The sequence below is a fragment of the Chenopodium quinoa genome, unplaced genomic scaffold (genome assembly GCF_001683475.1).
Source record: "Chenopodium quinoa cultivar QQ74 unplaced genomic scaffold, ASM168347v1, whole genome shotgun sequence".
Lineage (NCBI taxonomy): Eukaryota > Viridiplantae > Streptophyta > Magnoliopsida > Caryophyllales > Amaranthaceae > Chenopodium > Chenopodium quinoa.
Genome location: NW_018743331.1, coordinates 817,363 through 838,475, shown reverse-complemented (window position 1 = coordinate 838,475; position 21,113 = coordinate 817,363). Strand labels below are relative to the sequence as shown.

The 21,113-nt window shown below is 36.5% G+C and overlaps 1 protein-coding gene and 1 pseudogene across 1 annotated transcript; both read right to left on the bottom strand.

Moving 5' to 3' along the window:
• Positions 1–11,006: 11,006 nt before the first annotated feature.
• Positions 11,007–12,446, bottom strand: LOC110737944. Its single transcript, XM_021918292.1, has one exon. The coding sequence runs from the start codon at positions 12,444–12,446 to the stop codon at positions 11,007–11,009; it is 1,440 nt and encodes a 479-aa protein (XP_021773984.1).
• Positions 12,447–16,725: 4,279 nt separating this feature from the next.
• On the bottom strand, positions 16,726–20,893 carry LOC110737673 (annotated as a pseudogene).
• Positions 20,894–21,113: the final 220 nt, after the last annotated feature.

Genomic DNA, 21,113 nt, shown 5'->3' with positions numbered 1-21,113 from the left:
TTTTAATATTTTTGGAGACTTTTTGCACCGGTTCACATTAGGAACCGGTGCGAAAAATAAGTTTTCGCACCGGTTTTGAATCGGTGTGAAAAGTCTTGGGATTTGGCATCCCTCAAATCAGAACCAGTTTAAAACCGGTGCCTAATGGGGGTTTTGAACCAGTGCTGATTAGCAATTTTCACCTAGTGCTAGACGATCAGAATTTTAATCGCAATAAAACAGGTTTCATCGCGGGGCGATAGACCTATCACGGCACGACAGTGTCCATCGCGACGCCTTGGGACCATCGCGGTGAGTTAACCATCGCGGTGCGTTGGAGTATTATCTCGCCGCTTTGGTTCTATCGCGGTGTGATATTGCTGTCGTGGCGTGATGATTTCAAAAGGATAATCTATTTTATTCGGAGTTTGGTTTTTTATGGGTACAAGTTTTATTCAATCTCGAACTCTTTTGATCTTTATCTTTCTAGAGGATTATAGATGCTCCCAAGGAATCCTAATGGTTTAGGTTTAGGAATAAGGTATTTGGACCCTCACATGATCATTGGGTCGTAGGTAAGGTGGACTTAGGCTCGGTTTGGGCTTGATTTAGTATTTTGGCCATAACTTATTCGTTATAAGTCGGATTTGGGCTTATAAGTCTCATCCAACTAAACAATAATTGGACCAGGATTATGGACCAAAATAATCTGGTTTGAACGTTTTTTATGAATTAGACACGAAATGAATGATTTTAAGGACAATGAATTATTTTGGGTTTAAAGGCACGAAATGATTGATTTTAAAACAATTTAGGAAAAGTTAGGGGTATGGTCAAGGCTTAAGGTAACTTCACGGGACTCTTCAACTCTTTACCGAACTCGTTAATCAAAGACATGAAAGATACTCAGCACTGGGTTTGGTTTTTGGGGAGACACAATCAAGTGTCTACAGTTTTATAAATTTTCAATAATTATAAATTAATTCAATTAAAACTGTTATTTGGTGAATATTGGTTGGTTGAAAATTTTAATTTATTGTAAATGTTCAGTTGTAGAATGATTAATATTCAAATTATAATATTTAAAATCACAGACAAATTGTCAATTTAATTTGTGGAATAATTGAAGTATCACTATCAATTAACATTACTTATTTTGTTACTAAAAAATATAATTGACGAATTTTGGCTATAAAATTTAATATATTGTAAATGTTCAATTTAAATAGAATTCATGTTCATTTACAACCATTTTGATATTAATATGTTCGATTAAATTAGATTCATGTTCATTCTCTTTACATTATATGTTCATTCTCAATTGAAAGATGTTCATTTGCAATATCTAATAAAACATTCATTCACATATCTAAACATGTTCATATTGAAAAAGATATTTGTTTGAAATTTAAAACTTGTTTAGTATCATATTGAAAAATGTTCAATTAAATTTTAATATTTGTAGTTCATTCTCATATTAAAAGATATTCGTTGACTTTTAATACTTGTTAATTACATGTTGAAAAATGTTCATTTTGATTTGGGAAATTCTCAATGCATGGTAACCCCCAACTTGTGTAACACTGAAATGGTAACTCTCTCTCTTTTTTTTTTTTTTTTTATACAAATTGACCTTCATTAAAAATTTATTCCCACAATTAACCTTATTTTAATAAATGGTTTGTTAATATTAACTATGGTTAGCTTGAAAAACTAAAATTAAAAATTAAAAATTAAAAAAAAAAAAAAAAAAAAACACCACGACCGCCAAACCCACTAGCACCTCCACAACCTCCACCCTCACCGAACCACCACCAGACCTGACCACTGACCACCGCATGCCTAATTGCTCCACAACCTCCACCTTTACCTTAACCGTACCCACACCGCGCGCCCAGAACTTCCCGACCTCGAACACCGCATGCCCAGATCCTCTAACCTCGACCATCGCGCTCTTGGAACCTTATGATACAATTGCTAGCATAGAAGCTGAGCTGGAAGAAGTCAGCATAGAAGAATGTGAGGTGGGAATTTCTGAGCTGGAGAATGCGGAAGAAAAGACAACAAGGAATGAAGGAATGACAGTTGTACAAGGAAGCTTCACGGAAAGAGAGGAGAAGAATGATGCAGGGAATATTAGCTAGAATGAAATACTGTAATTTGTCATTTAGCTAGTTGTCCTTTTAAATTATTATGTCATTTTGTTTGTTTGTGTGCTAAGCTAGTCAGCTGATTTTCAAGGCTATTTAAGCCAAGTCCTAGTAATGCATCAATTATGTTGAATGAATGAAATCATCTCATATTCTCTATATTATCTTCTTCCCTTAAAATCTCTATATTACATCATCTATACAATTATTACCAACAAGTTGCCCTTATTTCTCTTGGCTAGCTTTCTGGAATAGTTTTCCAAACCTCCATTTCGCTGTGCATAATCAGGTTTGGTTACTCAGAGCTTAACACCCTGACACCGACGACCACCGTGATTCCACCCTCCCTCTCTTTCTCCTCTTCCCTCTCCTTTGCCTTGATTCGAATCCCAAATCCCGACCTCTCCTTTGCTGACCTTTCCTTCTTTGACCACCACAACTCAGAGGAAACCCTAGCGTGGGTCAAACGATCGTAAAGAGAGAGAGGGAGGGTCGTGGGTCTGGCTAGTGGTGACGACTAGGTGAAGGTGAAGGTGGTGGTTGCGGTAGGGAGAGGGTGAGGGTGGCTGTGTTTTTTTATTTAGTTTTTCTTTCTTTAAAAAAAAATCTAACTGTGGTTTAATTTTTTAATCAAAACTCATTAATGTCATAACTAGGATAAAATTCTTAAGTAAGGTCATTTTGTATAATAAAAGAAAGGAGGGTTACCATTTCAGTGTTACACAAGTTGGGGGTTACCATTGAGAATTTCCTAATTGATTTTAATACATGTTCATTGATGTCACATTGAATTATTTTCATTATCTAGCAATGTGTTCAAATTTGTATTTGTTAATGGTCATCTAATTATCCTATTATGTTTATAGTGTTTTTGATTATTTGTAAACGTTAATTTAATTATCTTGTTTTGTTTATAGTGTGTATTTATTGTTACTAACATCTATTTTAAAATAAATTTGATTTCTTATTACACAGGACAATGAAATAAAAAAGTTGATGACGATGATGTATATATTGAAAAAATGATCGATATATATTAAGAAAAACACACAAACATCAATCAAAAGAGTAGAAGGGATACAACCATACAACAAAGATGGTACTTCATGCATGTACCTTTTATATATCCAAATGTATTAAATTAAAAGACGATATTCAACTTGTAAGACTCATGTATGATATGTACAGTTTCGAAGTTTAAGATTTTCAGTTATTATCAAATTTTTTTGTATGTGAGCACGATTTCAAGCTAACCCCAAAGAATCTCATCTTAGTGCAGTAAAAAGGATTCTACGTTATTTAAATGGTACTAAGGACTTTGGTCTTTGGTATCCTAAAAATAGCAACTTTGAGCTTGTTGGATATTCTGATGCAGATTTTGCAGGTTATAAAGTAGATAGAAAAAGTACTTCTGGCTGCTGCTAATTTTTGGGTTCATCCCTTATTCGTTGGCATTCTAAAAAGCAAAATTCGGTGGCATTGTCTACTGCCAAAGCAGAATACATTGTAGCAGGTGCATGTTGTTCACAAATTCTGTGGATATCTCAACAACTTCGAGATCTTGGCTTGAAATTTACAGGAATTCCAATTAAGTGTGATAATACAAGTGCTATCTCAATCACAAAGAATCATGTTCAACACTCTCGTACTAAACATATTGATGTGCGACATCATTTTATAAGGGATCATGTGGAAAAAGGTGACGTATCTCACTACAAGAAAACAACTGGATTTCGACGAAATTTTTCCATCGGAAACATCGAAAAATCTGTCGGGATACGGCCTTCCGACGGAATTCCTTCGGAATAAGTCTGTCTCAAAACCCTTCGTAGGAAATTGGACTTTTTCCGTGGGAAATTCCGTCGGAAGGCCTTTTCCGACGGATTTTCCGACGGAATCCATTTTGTCGGAACTGGATTTGACTTTAAACGGGAGTCCGTCGCAATTTTCCGACGAAAACGTTTCCGTCGGAAAAGCCCCCCCTTCCGACGGAATTTTTCGTCAGAATCTCCTCCATTTTGACGGAAAATTCCGTCGTAACATGTTCATTCCGTCGGAATGGGGGAGATTCCGACGAAAAAATTCTGTCGGAAGGGGGATATTCCGACGAAAAATTCCGTCGAAAGAGGAGAAGATTCCGACGAAAAATTCCGTCGGAAAGTAAGAGCTTTCGACAGATTTTTCCGTCAGAATTAGCCCTGTTTATTTAGCAAATTAAATGATTTAATTTGGATTTCGTCTCCTATATATCCTGCACCTAATTTAAGATAAATTTGAATTTATGATTTGATTACGGCAATGTTTTTATATATTTATTTATAATAATGTATACATTGTGTGCAACTATACAACATAATCTAAATCTAAATACATGTACATACTATATACACAAATTCTAAGCTACAACCGGTGTACCTTGCCCTGCACCGCCACTACCCGGGTCATTCATGGGGTCTCGACGCTGATGTGGAATGTTGGAACATGGGTCGTTGCTGGAGAATCGACGCATCATCTCTTCATACCTCTCTTGGTTTCTCCTTTCTTCGGCCAATTGAGCCTCCATCTTGACTTCCATTTCACTCCGCATAGCTTGCACCCTCTCCTCCACCTTCTGCTCCACCCTCTGTTCCACCTGATCCTACATTTGGGAAAGAAAGGAAGGCGTGTATTTCTGGGAAGACTTGGAACCTGAACCCTTCCTGTTGCCATAATACAGCTCTGTACCTTGGCCAAGTCCCTTCACACGACCCTTCTTGTTCCGACCACCTACAATTTTCCAATACAACTCATTTGGACTCTTCCGAATCTCTTGGGTGCTTGATTATTCAAATTATTTTGGTAGGCCTCCTACAAGATACACATAGGAAAAGGTGCACACAGATGTAAGTTAAAATCAGTTTTCTGAACAAAATAGAACCAAGTAAGGCCTATATGACCTATTCTTTGCCCATTATCTACATTTCTTACCAAATGAACCATTTCTTTCTCATAAAATGTCTATTATAGGTAATTTTATGTGTACAAGCCTTGAAATCACCAAAAAAAACCAACTCCCTAAGTTTTGGGAACGATTCGGACCAAAATAGAACCAACTAAGGCCTATATGACCTATTCTTTGCCTATTTTCTACATTTCTTACCAAATGAACCATGTATTTGTAATATCATGTCTATTATAGGTAGTTTTATATGTACATTCCTTGAAATCACAAAAAAAAAAACCAACTCCCCAAGTTTTGGGAACGATTTGGACCAAAATTCAACCAATAGACCCCTAGATGACCTATTATTTTGCCTATTTTCTACATTTCTAACCAAATGAAGCATTTCTTTCTCATAACATGCATATTATAGGTAGTATTAGGTGGAAATTCCTTGAAATCACAAAAACAACAAATCCCCAAGTTTTGGGAACGATTTGGACCAAAATTCAACTAATAGACCCCTATATGACCTATTCTTTGCCTATTTTCTACATTTCTTACCAAATGAACCATTTCTTTCTCATAACATGCATATTATAGGTATTATTAGGTGGACATGCCTTGAAATCACAAAAACAACCAAGTCCCCAAGTTTTGGGAACGATTTGGACTAAAATTTAACCAATAGACCCCTATATGACCTATTCTTTGCCTATTTTCTACATTTCTAACCAAATAAAGCATTTCTTTCTCATAACATTCATATTATAGGTAGTTTTAGGTGGACATGCCTTGAAATCACAAAAACAACCAACTCCCCAAGTTTTAGGAATGATTTGGAAAGTAATTCATGAAATCAATCAAATAAGTTCAAATCCTAAGTGTCATTGAAGTTTTTACCACAATATGTTGTGCTTTGGTGTTGGATGGTATCGTGCCTTTCCCAGGAACTTCCTTGAAGTACGTCTTCAGAAAAAGCTCATGAGGTATTGGGAGCTGGCCTTTATTCTTCGTCGTCTTCGATTATACATGTAGAAAATGATAAACTTTAAATGTTAGAGCACCTTTACATAGTAATACACAATTCTCTTCTATTTTACCTGCCTATTCAACAAACTTACCATCCGTTTAGCATATTGTACAGCTGACATCGAACCCTGATAGTGGGTAGCTTTAACCGCATTTTCCATTGAACCGCCCCTCCTATTCTTCTTGTTTTGGGCCGACCTCTTCTTGTAAGTTGGATCATTGGCAACAATGTCCATCATTTTCTTGTGGACGTCCTCATTGAGCCAGCCTGGCTTAATGCCTCTCATCTTGTGCGTGACTATGTAGAACATGTCACGTAGCCGAGTAGCAAACTTCTTTTCAAAAGTGTGCTTCACATCCTCGGTCAATTGAGGTGCCCATGTGAATTCTTTCTGCAAATGATAAACTTCATAAGTTATATACTCAACTTCATCTCATACTTTTCATAAAATATGTATTAATTAAGTTTAAAATAGCTTACGCTGAATAAGTTCCACCAGTGTTGCTTCTTTGCTTCATCCACCTCTCCGTAATTCCTCCAAGGCTCTCGATAGTACCCGGTTAGCGTCCCGGAGACCGCATTCCTCACCTTGTTGTCGTCAAACCTACATTTAAAGACGAAACCACAAAGTTAGATGATCATCAACAAAAAGTATTATAAAACTTGTTAGAAGTAATAAATAGGTTAATTTCTCAAAATTAAGAATATAAAACCAATTCGTAAAATGTATGTACGTACCAGAGCACAGTAGGGTCTAACACCGGCAATTGTGAATGCTCCTGTGTCTGATCTCGTGATGAGCTGGAAGTGGGCTCACTACTACAAAAATGGTCAAAGAAACCTCTATTAAGAGACCTGTTGGTTTATACAACAGGTCTCTTAAATATAAGAGACCTAATATTAGAGATAACATGTCTATTTTATGTGAAAAGGTCCAACACGTATTTGGGGAGAATAAAAGGAAATAAATATGAGATTTATTGTCTTACTTAACAGGTCTCTTATACTAATATATATATATATATATATATATATATATATATATATATATATATATATATATATATATATATGGGTCCACCACTTTCTTTTTTTCTATTTTTTTTTATTGAATAAGGCCCATCACTTCTATTTTTACACGGCTCTCTATCTCCTCATTTACCCTTATATGCTCCTCTCCCTTTCATCTACTCTCATCATTTGCAAGAGAGCTACGCCACATCTTCTCCTCTCAATTCATGTTTTTCTTTTTCTCCTAGATCAAGAAAGTACGGCACATCCTCCACCTCAACGGCCACTGTAGGATCCTCCACTTTAATGGTGTCACTGCGGCATCCTCCACCTTAACGGCGTTGTTGCCGTATCCTATTTTACGCCGGCGTTTCCTCATCCTTAACTGTTAATTTTTACCATAAAAACTCTAGATCTAGAGTTTTTTACGGTCAAATTGGGCAATTAAAGTGATAATTGAAGAGCTATAGCAGGTATAATACCATTTTCTATTTTCTATTTTATATTTTTAATGGTTTTTAGGCGGCTGACAAGAAGTTTTTATGTCATGGTGGTTTTGAGTTTTAGACTGGGTAAGTGTTATTTTAATGGGTGGCTAGGATTTTTTTTTTTAAAAAAATTGGGTGTGGTTCATACCGGGGTTGGGGGGTGGTTTATACGGAGAGTGGGTGGTTTGTTCATACATGAGTTGGGGGTGGTTGATTTATACGGGTTTCGAGTGATTTATATGGACTGGGGATTTCTAATTTTTTTATGGTGGTTGGGGTTTTTTTATGGTTGTTGTGCTAGGTGACGGTGGTGGTTGGGGTTCATATGGACTGGGGGTGGGTGGTTTATACGGGCTGGGGGTGGATTTTTAAAGACCGGTGGGGTTTTTACAATTCTTTTTCTGATTTTTTTTTTCATTTGCATGTTAATTTTGGTATATTTTTTCTTGTTTAATTTTTCTTTTTAAAGTGAAAGGGTGTATGGGAAAAAAGAATGTTAATGTTGGTTTTGATGGATCAATTGATGATTTTTTCTTGTTTATATTTTGGATTATAGAAATGATTTTGATGCTGAAGAGTTGATTGATTTTTATGAAGGCTTCAAATGAGTTAGTGTTAATTTTTTATAACTGATTTTCTTAATGGTGTATAGGACGATGAGAAATTCAAGAAACTCTCGATCAAGGAAGTTCATGAATGGAGGGATAAATAAAATCGACCAAAGGATCGTTGGTTGGATATATAATTAGACTGTTAGTTGTTGGTTATGGTTACTTGTAAATTATTTTATTGAGTTCTATACTTGTAAATTGTTTCAATGAGTTCTATCCTTGTTAATTATTTCTTTGAGTTCTATCCTTGTAAATTATTTCAATGAATTCATTAACTATTTAGTTTTATAATTTACAATTCTTTTGCCATATTAGTTCTTTCAAAACAAATATTCAATTAATAAATATATCATTATCAATTTTTTTTTTAAAACAATTAAGCTAAAAGAGACCTGTTATCTAGCAAAACAGGTTTCTTTGATAAGGGTCAAAGAGACTTGTTATGTTAAATAACGGGTCTCTTTCCCTGCATAATTGAAAGAGGTAATTCCATGGAAAGAGACCTGTTGTCTTACTTAATAGGTCTCTTATTGATTACAAAGAGACCTGTGAGCTAGAGACCTCCTCTAAAAAGGTCTCTTAAGCCATTTACGACAGGTCTCTTTGACCATTTTTGTAGTAGTGGCTCCTGAGTAGACCCCAAATCATGTGCATCCGCATCTGCCATGTCCTCATCGGAGGAGTCGATCTCCATTGTCCGTTTACCTTTATCTTTACCGCCCGCCATGATTACCTGAAATAGTTGTTAATAACATGACAACATATTATAAGTTACAAGTGTAGTACAATGTAATAAAATTTCAGCGTAAAAGTAATGATTTATTATAAGACCAAGTCAGTTGTCTTTTTTACAATAACAAGCAAATTCAACGAAGGAGAGTAACATATTCTCCTATTTAGTAATGTCATCACTACTATCACTACTGGAATCATCACTACTATCATCTAATAATACATCGATGTCATCATCCTCATCATTATCACTAGAGTCGATACTAGATTCATCATCTTCATCACTTGAGATAACAAAGCCATCGTCATCATCTTCCTCATCATCATCTATGGCATTGTCCGGAATGTCATTCGGTGGGCAAAGCGTTGCATGTACTTGTGGGGATGGTGCATGCAAAAACTCTCAGTCCACCGGTGCATCAACCACTAACCTTGCTTATGTTTTAAACACAGCCCACCATTGAACTCGATCCCGTTTCAGGCTAGGGTATGATGCGTAGTACACTTGAGTCACTTGGTAAGATAAGACAAATGGATCATACTTGGGGTATTTCTTAGTATGATTTACTTCGACAAGCTAGTATTGTTCATGTATGTTCATTCCCCTACCACAATCCATCCAACTACACTTCAGAAAATAGTCTTGTACTCTTTTTCGGGACCAGTGTAGACCAGTTCAATAATGTCGCCTAAAATGCCGAAGTACTCTCCACCATCCTCACTTGATACACACATGCCATAATTCATCGTAGATTTGTGCTTGCCATGGGCATGTGTATGGAAATTAAAGCCACCGACAAAAATCTGCTTCCAATTTCGAACACGCTTGAAAGGGCGCATGCTCAACGCTCGCAGCACATCCGAATTTGATTCCTCCTCAACAACCTATCAACGTATTGAATATAACCGTCACACTTCCCTAATTGAGTGAATTGAATAGCAAGGAATATTAAAGCATAATTATGGCACGTTTAGACAGTTTATATCACGTTGCGATGAAACCAATCAGAGAATTCAGCTTCGCATTTCTCCATTACTTCTTGTCTACGCAGATAAGGTCGAGTACTAAGAATGTAGTCCTCGAACTTCCTACTAGGCCAAAAATAATGTAAATCAACATTGTAATCATTTTAGTTGTTCATAGCTTTGAACACACTTCATTCCTAAACATATTATACCTTTCGTATTCACCAAGAATGCCGATGTTTCGTAACACGAACAAATGAGTGCACTTGAGTCCTTTTTCATCTAAAACCGAGTTTTGCCCTCATTTGACACACGACCGCTATCCTCCGTGAAAAACTCTGGAATTTCAGGGTTGTCCACTGTGGAGTCCACGTCGGCATTCACATTTCGACCGAGATCTCATGTTACTGCATAAGTTTTCGTGTCAATCGTCGCCTGAAAGTAGTTACTGCAAAAGTTTGCTATCTCTTCGGTGAGATAAGCATTGCAAATGGATCCTTCAACTCGAGCCTTGTTTCCAATTTTTCGTTTCAAATGATTGAGGAACCTGCAATCATAGTTATGTAAATGTATAAACACGACATGACATTGAATCTGATGTAAGAAATAGGATGTGCATGGGTCTTTGATTTACCTTTCGAACGGATACATTCATCTATATTGAACAGGACCACATAACTTCCCCTCATATGGCAAATGAATAGGTAAATGCTCCATGGAGTTAAAGAATGCAGGGGGGAAGACCTTTTCAAGCTTGCACAGGATCTCAGCTATGTTTTTCTCCAATCGCTCCATGTCACTAACTGATGTTGTATAGCAACACAAATCGCGAAAGAATTGGCTGATCTCTGTTATTGCACTCCAAATATGGCAAGGGAGAAATTCCCTCAGAGCAGTAGGCAACAACCTCTCCATGAACACATGACAATCATGGCTTTTCATTCCGTGTAGCTTACATGCTTGCATATCTACGCATCTGCTCAAATTGGAGGCGTAACCATCAGGAAATCATAGTTGTTTAACCCAATCACACAAAACTTTTCTTTGAGCCTTGTCAAGAGCGAATGGAGCTCTCGGTATGAACTCTTTTCCTTTATCACCCTCCTGAAGATGAAGCTACGTACAATATTTGGTAATGTCATTTTGAGCGGATGGCGTGTCACACATATGCTTTTTCACATCCATTACAGTGTGAATTAACTGATCAAAGAAATTATTTTCAATGTGCATGACATCTATGTTGTGACGAATAAGTAGATGCTTCCAATATGGAAGCTCCCACAGTATGCTTTGCTTGAACCACCCCTTCTTTTCTTTTTTGAGGCGTTGAAGTGACTCGGGCCCATCTGTAGCCTTCGGAAGGTCTTTCACACATTCCCACAGCTCCTCTCCTGACATAATGTGTGGAGGTGCACCCTTTTCGACTTTGTTTTTGCAGAATGCAGTTCTACTATTCCAAAAAGGGTGATCTGTCGAAAGGAACTGGCGGTGGCAATCAAACCAAGAAACCTTACAACCATGTTCGAGCCAAAATGCTTTGCTTTTCTCCATGCAATATGGACAAGGTTTCTTACCAGATGTGACCCAACCATACAACATACCATAAGCCGGGAAGTCACTAACGGTCCATAGGATGGCTGCTCGATGATTGAAATTTTGTTTCATGGAAATATCACACGCATGCGCGCCAACTTCCCATAACTGTTTCAACTCCTCTATCAATGGTTGCATGTACTCATCCAAGTTTCCCTTAGGGTTTTTAGGACCAGGAACGAGCAATGAAAGGAACATAAATTGTCTTTTCATACACATTGAGGGAGGCAGGTTGTAAGGGGTCAAAATGACATGCCAACAAGAATATTGTCCCCCAAACTTGCCATGAGGAGCAAAACCATCTGTACACAAGCCAAGCCGAACATTACGAGGCTCGGAGGCAAACTCTGGAAAGTAACTATCGAGGTGTTTCCAAGCTTCACTATCACTAGGGTGTGCCATTGTGCCTTGAACTCGAGGATTTTTCGAAGGCCATGTCATTTCCTCCGAAATGTTCTTGGTTGTAAAGAGCCTTTGCAACCTGGGTGTGATCGGGAAATAAAACAAAACGTTCAAAGGCACTAGGATACCCTTGGAAGTCTTCTTGTATCGGTCGCTGCCACACACCCTACATGTAAACAGCTGAGCATCATCCTTCCAAAACAGCATACATCCTTTCGGGCAAGCGTGAATCCTTTCATGAGGCAGTTCCAAGCCCTTCACAATCTTCTTCACCTCATAGAATGTGTCGACCATATGGTTGTTGTTAGGAATTGCTTCACTGAGCAAAGAAACAAACCCATCAACACATCTGTGGGGCAGATTATACTCGCACTTTAGACTAGTGATTCTAACGACCATCTCTAACACAGACAACGAACTCCCTTCGTATAATGGCCTTTTAGAAGCCTTCAACAACTCCAGAAAATGGTTAGCTTGTGCAATAGGCTCCTCCTCTGATGAAACACTAGCTTGCTCGGAATGCCCTTGTTCCTGAATATGACCAAAAGCATCGAAAACCATTTCACGATATTCATTGGACTGCTGTTCAGGAACTATCGGAAACCCTTCCCCGTGACACATCCACTCATAGTAATTAGGTATAATACCCGTGCAAAACAGATGAATTTTAACCGTTTCTGGATCCCAAAGCCGTTTGTTCTTACATTTAGCACATGGACACCTAACTTCATTCGGGTTACTACTCTCAGGATTATCTTTGACGTATTGAATGAATTCATTAACCCCTTTCACGAACTATGGATTAATACTTTTCCCAACCTTCCTTTCATACATCCAACTACGTTCTGTTCGTTTCATGATTACAACTTCTACACAACTCAAGCATATGTATAATCACATCAGTCATAAAGCGTATTTAATATTCATTATCCATTAAAGTGTTATGGAAATGCAAATGAGATTTGAAATGCTTCCAAAGGGTCCTTATCACTCCAACCTTACCCATCCTTGTACGTTTAATCCCACTAGTGAATGTAAGCCATGTATTCAATTCTATGGAAAATCCGCAAGCATTTCCCTATACTTCTCCAAGTACACGATGTACGCGATTAGACACACCTACATATGTACCTAGAGAACATTGTAGAGAAATGAGAAGGCACGATATTCCCTAGAATCAATAACAAGGCATACATTCACCACCTAAGTGAGAATAAGCGTATAAGGACAGTCCCAACCGGGGACTATTCAAGACATACTCCTAACATGTATGCCTTGAACGGGTATCTAGGCATATGATTATGCAAATGATTCATTTAAAAATATATAACCTAAACTAACATACATTATATTAAACAAATATATCATAATTAATCTAAACAAAACTAACATATAATATCATAGTATTAAAATAAACCAAATCAAACAAAACCAAACTGCACTAAAATATCATAATATTAAACCAAAATAACATACATTATATAAAACTAAACTAAACTAAACTAAGCTACATTATATTAAACTAAACAAAACAAAACTACATTATATTAAAATAAAGTAACCTAACATACATCATATCAAACTAAGCCAAACCAAACTATCAAATCATAATATTAAACTAAACTAACGTACATTATATAAAACTAAACTAAATTAAACTACATTATATTAAAATAAACCAAACTATCATATCATAATATTAAACTACATTAACATACATTATATAAAACTAAACTAAATTAAACTACATTATATTAAAATAAACTAAACTACACTAACATAAAAAATTAAACCAACTAATTCTAAAAATTCTACAAAAAAAATATTAAAAATAAAAAATAAATAAGGGTTTATTATTATACCAAAATAAAATTGAAATGGAAAAAAGGGGAAAAGGAACTCACTATGGGTAGATACAAGCTCGGTGGTGGCTGCACGGAAAGCTTGGTGGAGGCGGCGTCGATGTTCGCTGCAAAATAAGGGGGTGGATGAAGATTTTTAATTCATTAAAAATTATAAAAAAGGGGGGAAAGTAGGAGGACTTATTGGAACTTTCAGTAGGGGGAAAGGGTGGTGGTTCTGGTCGCGGCGACGGAGGGGAGGAGGTAGCTTGGTGGAGGTGGCGTCGGTGGTGGCTGCGAAGAGGTAGTACAGTTAGGGTTTATAAGTTCTTTTAAAAAATTAAAAAAAATAAAAACAACAACAACAACAACACTAACCTCGCGGCGGCGTCAAGGGCAGCAGCAGGTGGTTCTGGTCGCACCGATGAAGGAGGAACGAGGGTGGCTGTAGAAATGGTGGTTCCGGTTAGGGATCCGACCGAAAATAATTAAATTAAAAAAAAACAAAATGTACTACACTTACCCAACGGCAACGAGGGAATAACGGCGGTGTAAGGACGGTGGTTGCGGCGGCGGACCTGGTGGTCCTCTCTTTCTCTTTCTCTTCCTCTTCCTCTTTCTCATTCTCTTTCTCTTTGCCTTTTCTGTTTCTATTTCGAAAAAAACCAGAAGTCCAAAAAGATGCATTGTTTTTTTTTGTTAGTTCCGACGGAAATAATTTATGTCGGAACTTAGTACTTCCGACGGAATATTCCATCGAAAGATATTTTCCGAGTTAATATTCCGTCGAAAGTATTAATTTTCAACAGAAACTAATTCCGTCGGAAGATTTACGAGAAAAATTCCATCGAAAAGTTGGTATTCCGACGAATTATATTCTCTCGGAAAATTCAAAATTTCCAACGGAAATTCTGGTCCGTCGGAAATATGCCTATTTCTAGTAGTGTCTATCTCTTTTATTTCTACCACTTACTAACTTGCTAATATTTTTACCAAGCCTTTAAGCGAAAAAAGATTCAATTTTATTCGGCTTGATTTGGGAATGTTAAATAAGGATGCATCTTCCTAGGGGGAGATAAGGTACGCATTTTACAGCTTTAATATGTGTTGTTACACTGCACCTTATATCAAGACTTTAACCTGTATGTCAAGTCCTTGAAATAAAATAGCAGAATATTAAAATTCTTGGAACATTAAAATTTGGTGGTTAATCCAAGTGGGTAAACATTAATTTTTTTTTTTGTAAATAAAAAATAAAAAAAAATTTAACAGGTGTAATTATTTTCTATTTTGAAAAGATGCCTTGAATCACGCAACTCTTCCATAACCCTTGAACCTCTCCAAACCGTCATTATCTCCCCTCGTCATGTCACTTCACTCCAATCTTTTTACCTTCCCTCTTCCCTAAAACCGTCACTCTTCTCTCTCTATTTAACTCTCCCTCTTTCTCTCTCCTCCTTCACTTCATCCTCTTAAACTCATCCGCAATTGTTTTCTAATTTTTCATCTCAAATTCAATACTTCTTTAATTATCAATGGCCCCCAAAAGAAAGTCAGTAGCTTCCTCCTCTAAGGTCTCCAAAACTCGTGCCTCTTCCTCAAATCAGAAGATTCCTCAAGTTTCGTACTCAGAGCCATCAAATTCGGACTCGTCTTTGCTCTAAATCCTAATCCATCTGTTCCCGAAACTCAAATTGAACCAGGGGTAAACTCTTCTATACCTTCATCTTAGTTTAGAAATAATCAAACCCTTGGCAAGTGGAAAGATGGTTTTCACTCTAGACGATTATGTTTTTCTGAATTGATGGATATTGAATTCATTTCCTCTGCTCAACTAGATTGTTTTAGGATTTTTCAAGAATTAAATTTATTTAATCTATCCTCTGTTTCTAATGTTGCCTATCCTCGCCTCACCCGCCTATTTTACATTAATATGGTGGTTAAGAAGAGTCGTGGGGAAATTACCCTTGATACTCTTGTCAAAGGGAGAGAAATCTCTCTTAATTCCTCAATTTTGGCCCAAATCTTGGGCACATCCCCTGACTTTTCCCGAGAATCACATCCTCCCCGTGCCGAATGTGTCACTAAGGCTAGGGAACAATTCTTGCTTCCAAATCTTCCCTTCTCTCGCCAACAGACTCATTCATCTCCTCTCCTCAAACCCAAAATAATTTTCACTTATTCGGTTCGTTGTATTGTTCCCCGAACAAACTCACGAGAATTAATCACCGATCAAGCCCTTGAAATTTTGTTTCTGCTATTCAATGGTGCATTGTATCTCTTCTTCACGGCCTATGCATTTGCCCTACGCAAATCTGCTTCCTAAAATATTCCAATTTTTCAGTATCTGTGTTGACAATGAGGAAGTAGAGCGAATTCATTCTCCTAAAGGTGGTCTCGATTCCCTTACTAAAATTGGTATTTTGCTTCTTCTAGATGTTCTTGGAAAACCCTACCCTCATCTCTGTCTAAGGGGAAAGGCATTGCTGACTGCCTGACTCCTCCTTATCCTCTTCTCGCTTAGATGCTTTGGAGTTTGGTCTAGATGAACTCCGTCGTGACACTATGTCACAATTTCAAGACCTTGAAACCAAGCTAGATTAAACTCATGAACTCTTGGCTATTGTTATTGCCAAAGTCAATTAGCTTTTTCACCACTGGCAGTATTATGCCTCTTCATAAGGATGCTGCTGAGCATGCCAAGGAGAAATCTGCAAATGTCCTCCTACACTGTGAATGTACTGTGCGCAACCGACCCATTCTTTGACTTCTAGTGTCTGAGCCTTTGATTATCATAGTTGAGGAATATGGTGTAGTGAAGAAATATAGAACTGAAGAGCAGAGAAGGTTGGATGAGATGCAATGGGATAAGACTATGAGGGAGGCTCATAAGCCTTTTGCTAGCAGGCTGATGTGCGTTACCAGCAAGGCAGGAAGTGATTTGATGTTGGGTTCAAGGCCTTGATATTTGTTTTTCTATTTCGGATTCACACTTTGAACTTTTATTTTTAATTGTCTATAATATTTTTTTTAAACGCTGCTTTAACTATTTTTGTTCCAAACATTTTCTCTTCCCTTGTTGAAAGTCAAAAAGGGGGAGAAAGTTTAGTGCTTTCTTTTATATGATGAATGGTTGGAATGTTTGGATATTAATCTTTGTGCACAGGTTTACTTATATTGGTGGTTTTGACTTCCATCAAGGAGGAGATTGAAGACTCCACTAAGATTGACTTTAATATTTTATTTACTGTATGATTGAAGTCAAACCTAATAGGTTATATTTTATGGGTTGCTGCTATAATGTGTTTGGTTTTATTAAGCCTAATATAGTTAGGATTGATATTGCCACAGTCCAGGGTTCTTTGTCTTTGTTTTGGGCTGCTCGAATATTAAACCTAAGTTAATATTATCTAACGATTAATTTCTGATATTTATTTATCTTTTAGTATGTTGGATATATATTGTTAGAGTGAATGTTTATCTTTTACACTAACAAATTCTGTTTTACAGAATACTTCATATAAGGGATAAGATTTGAAATTGAAATCATGTACATATTTTTTGACTAACCGATTAGTATGAGTTTCAAAGTTTGTTTTAACAGAATCCCTTGAAGATCAGCCGGATATTTCTGTTGAAGATGAACGTTGTTTTTGAAGCCTTGAGAATAGCGAAGGCTGAATTATTCAAATAACGTTGAACTCTCAATGGTGCTTCAAAATTTAAAATCAGAAATCTAACATATCAACTCTATAAAAAGCGTGCAACACTTCACAAGAAAGACACAAGAATTATCAAGCTTCATTCGCTATAACAAGAGTTGTTAAACACTTTCTCTCTAGTTATCAAATACTTTATTTTGTAGTTAGATTGAGAGAAAAGAGTAGTATATCATGAGCGCATAAATTTTATTATCAAAAGAGTGATATATTAAGAGTAATATTATAATACTCAAAGTATAGTAAAATTTAATTTTGGGAATTGAGTTGCTAAGGTGTAGCTAGATGGCTGCGGAGAGAAGATAGGTTGATCTTCTAGGTGCTTTAGGACTCTAAAGGGAGAAATAAAAAGAAGTTAAAATCCTACGGGTTGAACAATCCTAGGTGGAGACGTAGGCATATTTGCTAAACTTCGTAAAAATATCCCAGGGTCTTGTCTCATTTTTATTTGTTTTACTTTGCTTGTTTTCGTTTCTATTTTAACTCACAAATTTATATTCTTTCTTATATTCAAAGTTTGCTTTTCAATTTTGAAGTGAATCTCAAAGCCTTGACTCTGGAAAGTGAATTAGTTTATTCCGCAAACCTTGAAATTCATATTTACGAAAAGTTGTCATACTCTATTCAACCCCCTTCTAGAGTATATTTATTGTTTGTTCCATTACCCTATTGATCCTTCAATTCTTCAAAGTAGATAAAGCAAACAATGTGGAGGAGAAGCCACTGATAAGTCTAAAGCCATTTTGGCATTGGGATATTGCTCGTAAATTTGGAAACAACTTCTTTCCACTCGCTAGTATTCAAAAGAGACTGATCTGGTATTTTGTCAACTCTCCTCTCCATAAGCCCTGCCTAACTACAGAAAATGTAGTTAATTTCGGCCCTACATCACATGCTGCAAGGAAGTTGAGCAAGATGGTTTTTGACACAGTGAACTGGTGAAGTCTGTAGTATTCAGCTTGGTACAAGTGTGCAAGCCAAATATATTAGAAGATGGAAACTAGAAGAGCTTAATCTTATCTCTGCAATGCTAAGAGATGATTTCTTAAGTTTATTATAGATTGTAGCTTTGCCTTCCAAATGTGTTTTCTGCAAAGATGAGCGACATGTAATATTTCATAGTTTTTAAATAGAAATACTACATCCTCAAGGCTCAATTCAATATACAGTTCATTAATGCTTTTGTGTCATTTATTATTTAAGAATTCATAAGATATCCTTATTAAGTTTTGAAAGCATGAATTTAATGAGGGAAGTAGATAGCATTTGAGGTACGCTGACACGCTGTGTGCATGCATGGCGGGTAAAGTAGGAAGAATGGTCATACTTTAGGATTTAAAGAGTAAAACTACACATCTTGGGTATAAAACAAAATAAAACAAACAAGCATAACTAACTAAAATTGACGAGAGGTTAGTAATGAAGTTTATTATAAACAGCATGCCTTGCCAACAGAAAGGTATCAAGATTAACTCATAATGGGACCCAGAGGAACGAGAGACAAAACTATCAAGCCAAAAAGACTTACATTGAAATACACTAAAGCTGCAGAGTTGAAAACATCTTCATGCAATGACATTGCTATCATCTTAGCAGGAGTATAGCATGGAACTGAAGTTTGTAATATTCGGTGCTGATGTGGGGTGGCCAGAGCTCCATTCCTTGGAATAAATAACCCATTTATCACAAAACCAATGGAAGAATCACTTAAGGTGGGATCTCCAACAAAGGTAACATTTAACGCAGAAGATTCATCCACTTTTATTTCTGTAGGAAGAGACTGCAACAAGGAACCAATCTTTGAGATCCCTTCATTAAGTTTCCTTACAATAGCATTCTCAACTGCTGATTCAATATGGTCACTAAAGGCATCCACCATCCTGCGAGTTAAGCATCACATGTACTCTGTTAAAAGCATCCTATAACCAGCTCAGGGACTTCTCAAGGCCACAAAATTTGGAGTCTTATTTGAGAAGTAATAGCTCATGAAATTTTTTATAAAAAAAAGACACCGAGTTAAGATCTTAAGCACCAATTACTAAAACCATACCCTTGATATAGCCATGACGCTCCACCATCTAACTTTATATCTACGTCGTCTACTTCAAAAAAAAAAAAAAAAAAAGAAAAAGAAAAATGAGCAATAAAGCAAACAATATGACGGCTCTTCAAAATCTCTTGGAAAAAGAATGACCAAGTTCACCTTAAAACCCCCGACAACATATTTTACTGTACCTTGTAAAAGAAACTATGTCCACGCACACAAAGCACCACAGCAGCAGCAACATAAGCAGGGTTATCATGGAATCATATGTATATATTTTTTTATACTATATCACCTCCAAACAGTTAGAAAGACTGCTCTCTAGAGATTCCAAGGGAGCAACGAACAGTCAATTTCAATCTTCCCAATTAAACAAACCTGACAATGGCTACTAGTAAAGCCTAAACCAAGCTTTTGTCTGAATTGTAGTCCAGCTAATTAGCTAAATCAATCGAGTTTATAATACAACCGTCCCTACTCCCTAGCAATCCATAAATACAACTACACTCCAATAAAGATTTGATCCTTGCTTTTGTCTATATATAGTACATTTCTTCAAAAGAAAACGCCACAGATAGGCCTACAGTTTCTAGTGTTTCCTTCATCAATTTCTTTTCCCGATAACTGACAAAAGAGCAAATTAATAATTATTTTTTTAAGTTTCATAAATCCTTCAAAGGAGTCTGTAAATATAATTTTCAATAAATCCAACTAATCCAAGTAACAACTGATAGAGGTAGATAATGAATGATGAATGTTCTATTCCCTCTTCCTTCTTAAAGATCATGACTTTCACATTTAGCTACTGACTAGGAATATGCACAAAGACATTTTTTTTTTTAACTTGCATTAATCCCGTTGGACCAATAACACAAAAATCACATACCTATGATGGTTTTACCATTCAAATTCTTGATCAAAATCAGGAAAGATAGTTAAGAAATACTCAATCCATTTGCAAAAAACTCTGCTTTCACTCATCTGGCAGTAATCTAGACAAAAATATGAACAAGTAGAAAATAACAAGCAATGTGACAAGTTCTCCTTAAACCTACTAATCAGGCTCTCCTAAAAATAACAAGCAGAATGCCCAAGTTTTCTCTTTAAACCTGCTGCAACATAATCACAAGTCAAGCGAATCATCACTCATCCCTCTTAGCTAACATATTCTCCGAATGCTTCCTCTTGTAACTTGTAAAAGAAACCATATCAACTGTCCACACACAGATCACCGCAGCACCAACAACATAAGCAGGGTTTTTGCCGAATCATATGCATACATTGTTACACTAAATCACCTCCAAATAGTCTAAACAACTAGGAAGACTGCTCTCTAGAGATTCCCAATGAACATAAAACAGTCAATTGCAATCTTCTCAAATCAACAAACCAATAATAGCTACCAGAAAAGTCTAAACCAAGTTTTTTTTTTTCCGGCTATGTAGTCCACCGAAATCGATCAAATTTTCGTGAATACAACAGTCTCTAGCAATCCATAAATAAAACTACATTCCAATAAAGACTAATTTTTGCTTGTCTATACACTTTTCCCTTCCAAAAAGAGGAAACTGCAAAATCAAACAGTTTACAGTTACAGTAAAATCAAACCGGAATGATAAAATTA

Bases quoted from the DNA above. Each gene is read 5' to 3' on its own strand.
- LOC110737944 (XM_021918292.1), bottom strand. From the start codon at position 12,446: ATGGTTTTCGATGCTTTTGGTCATATTCAGGAACAAGGGCATTCCGAG.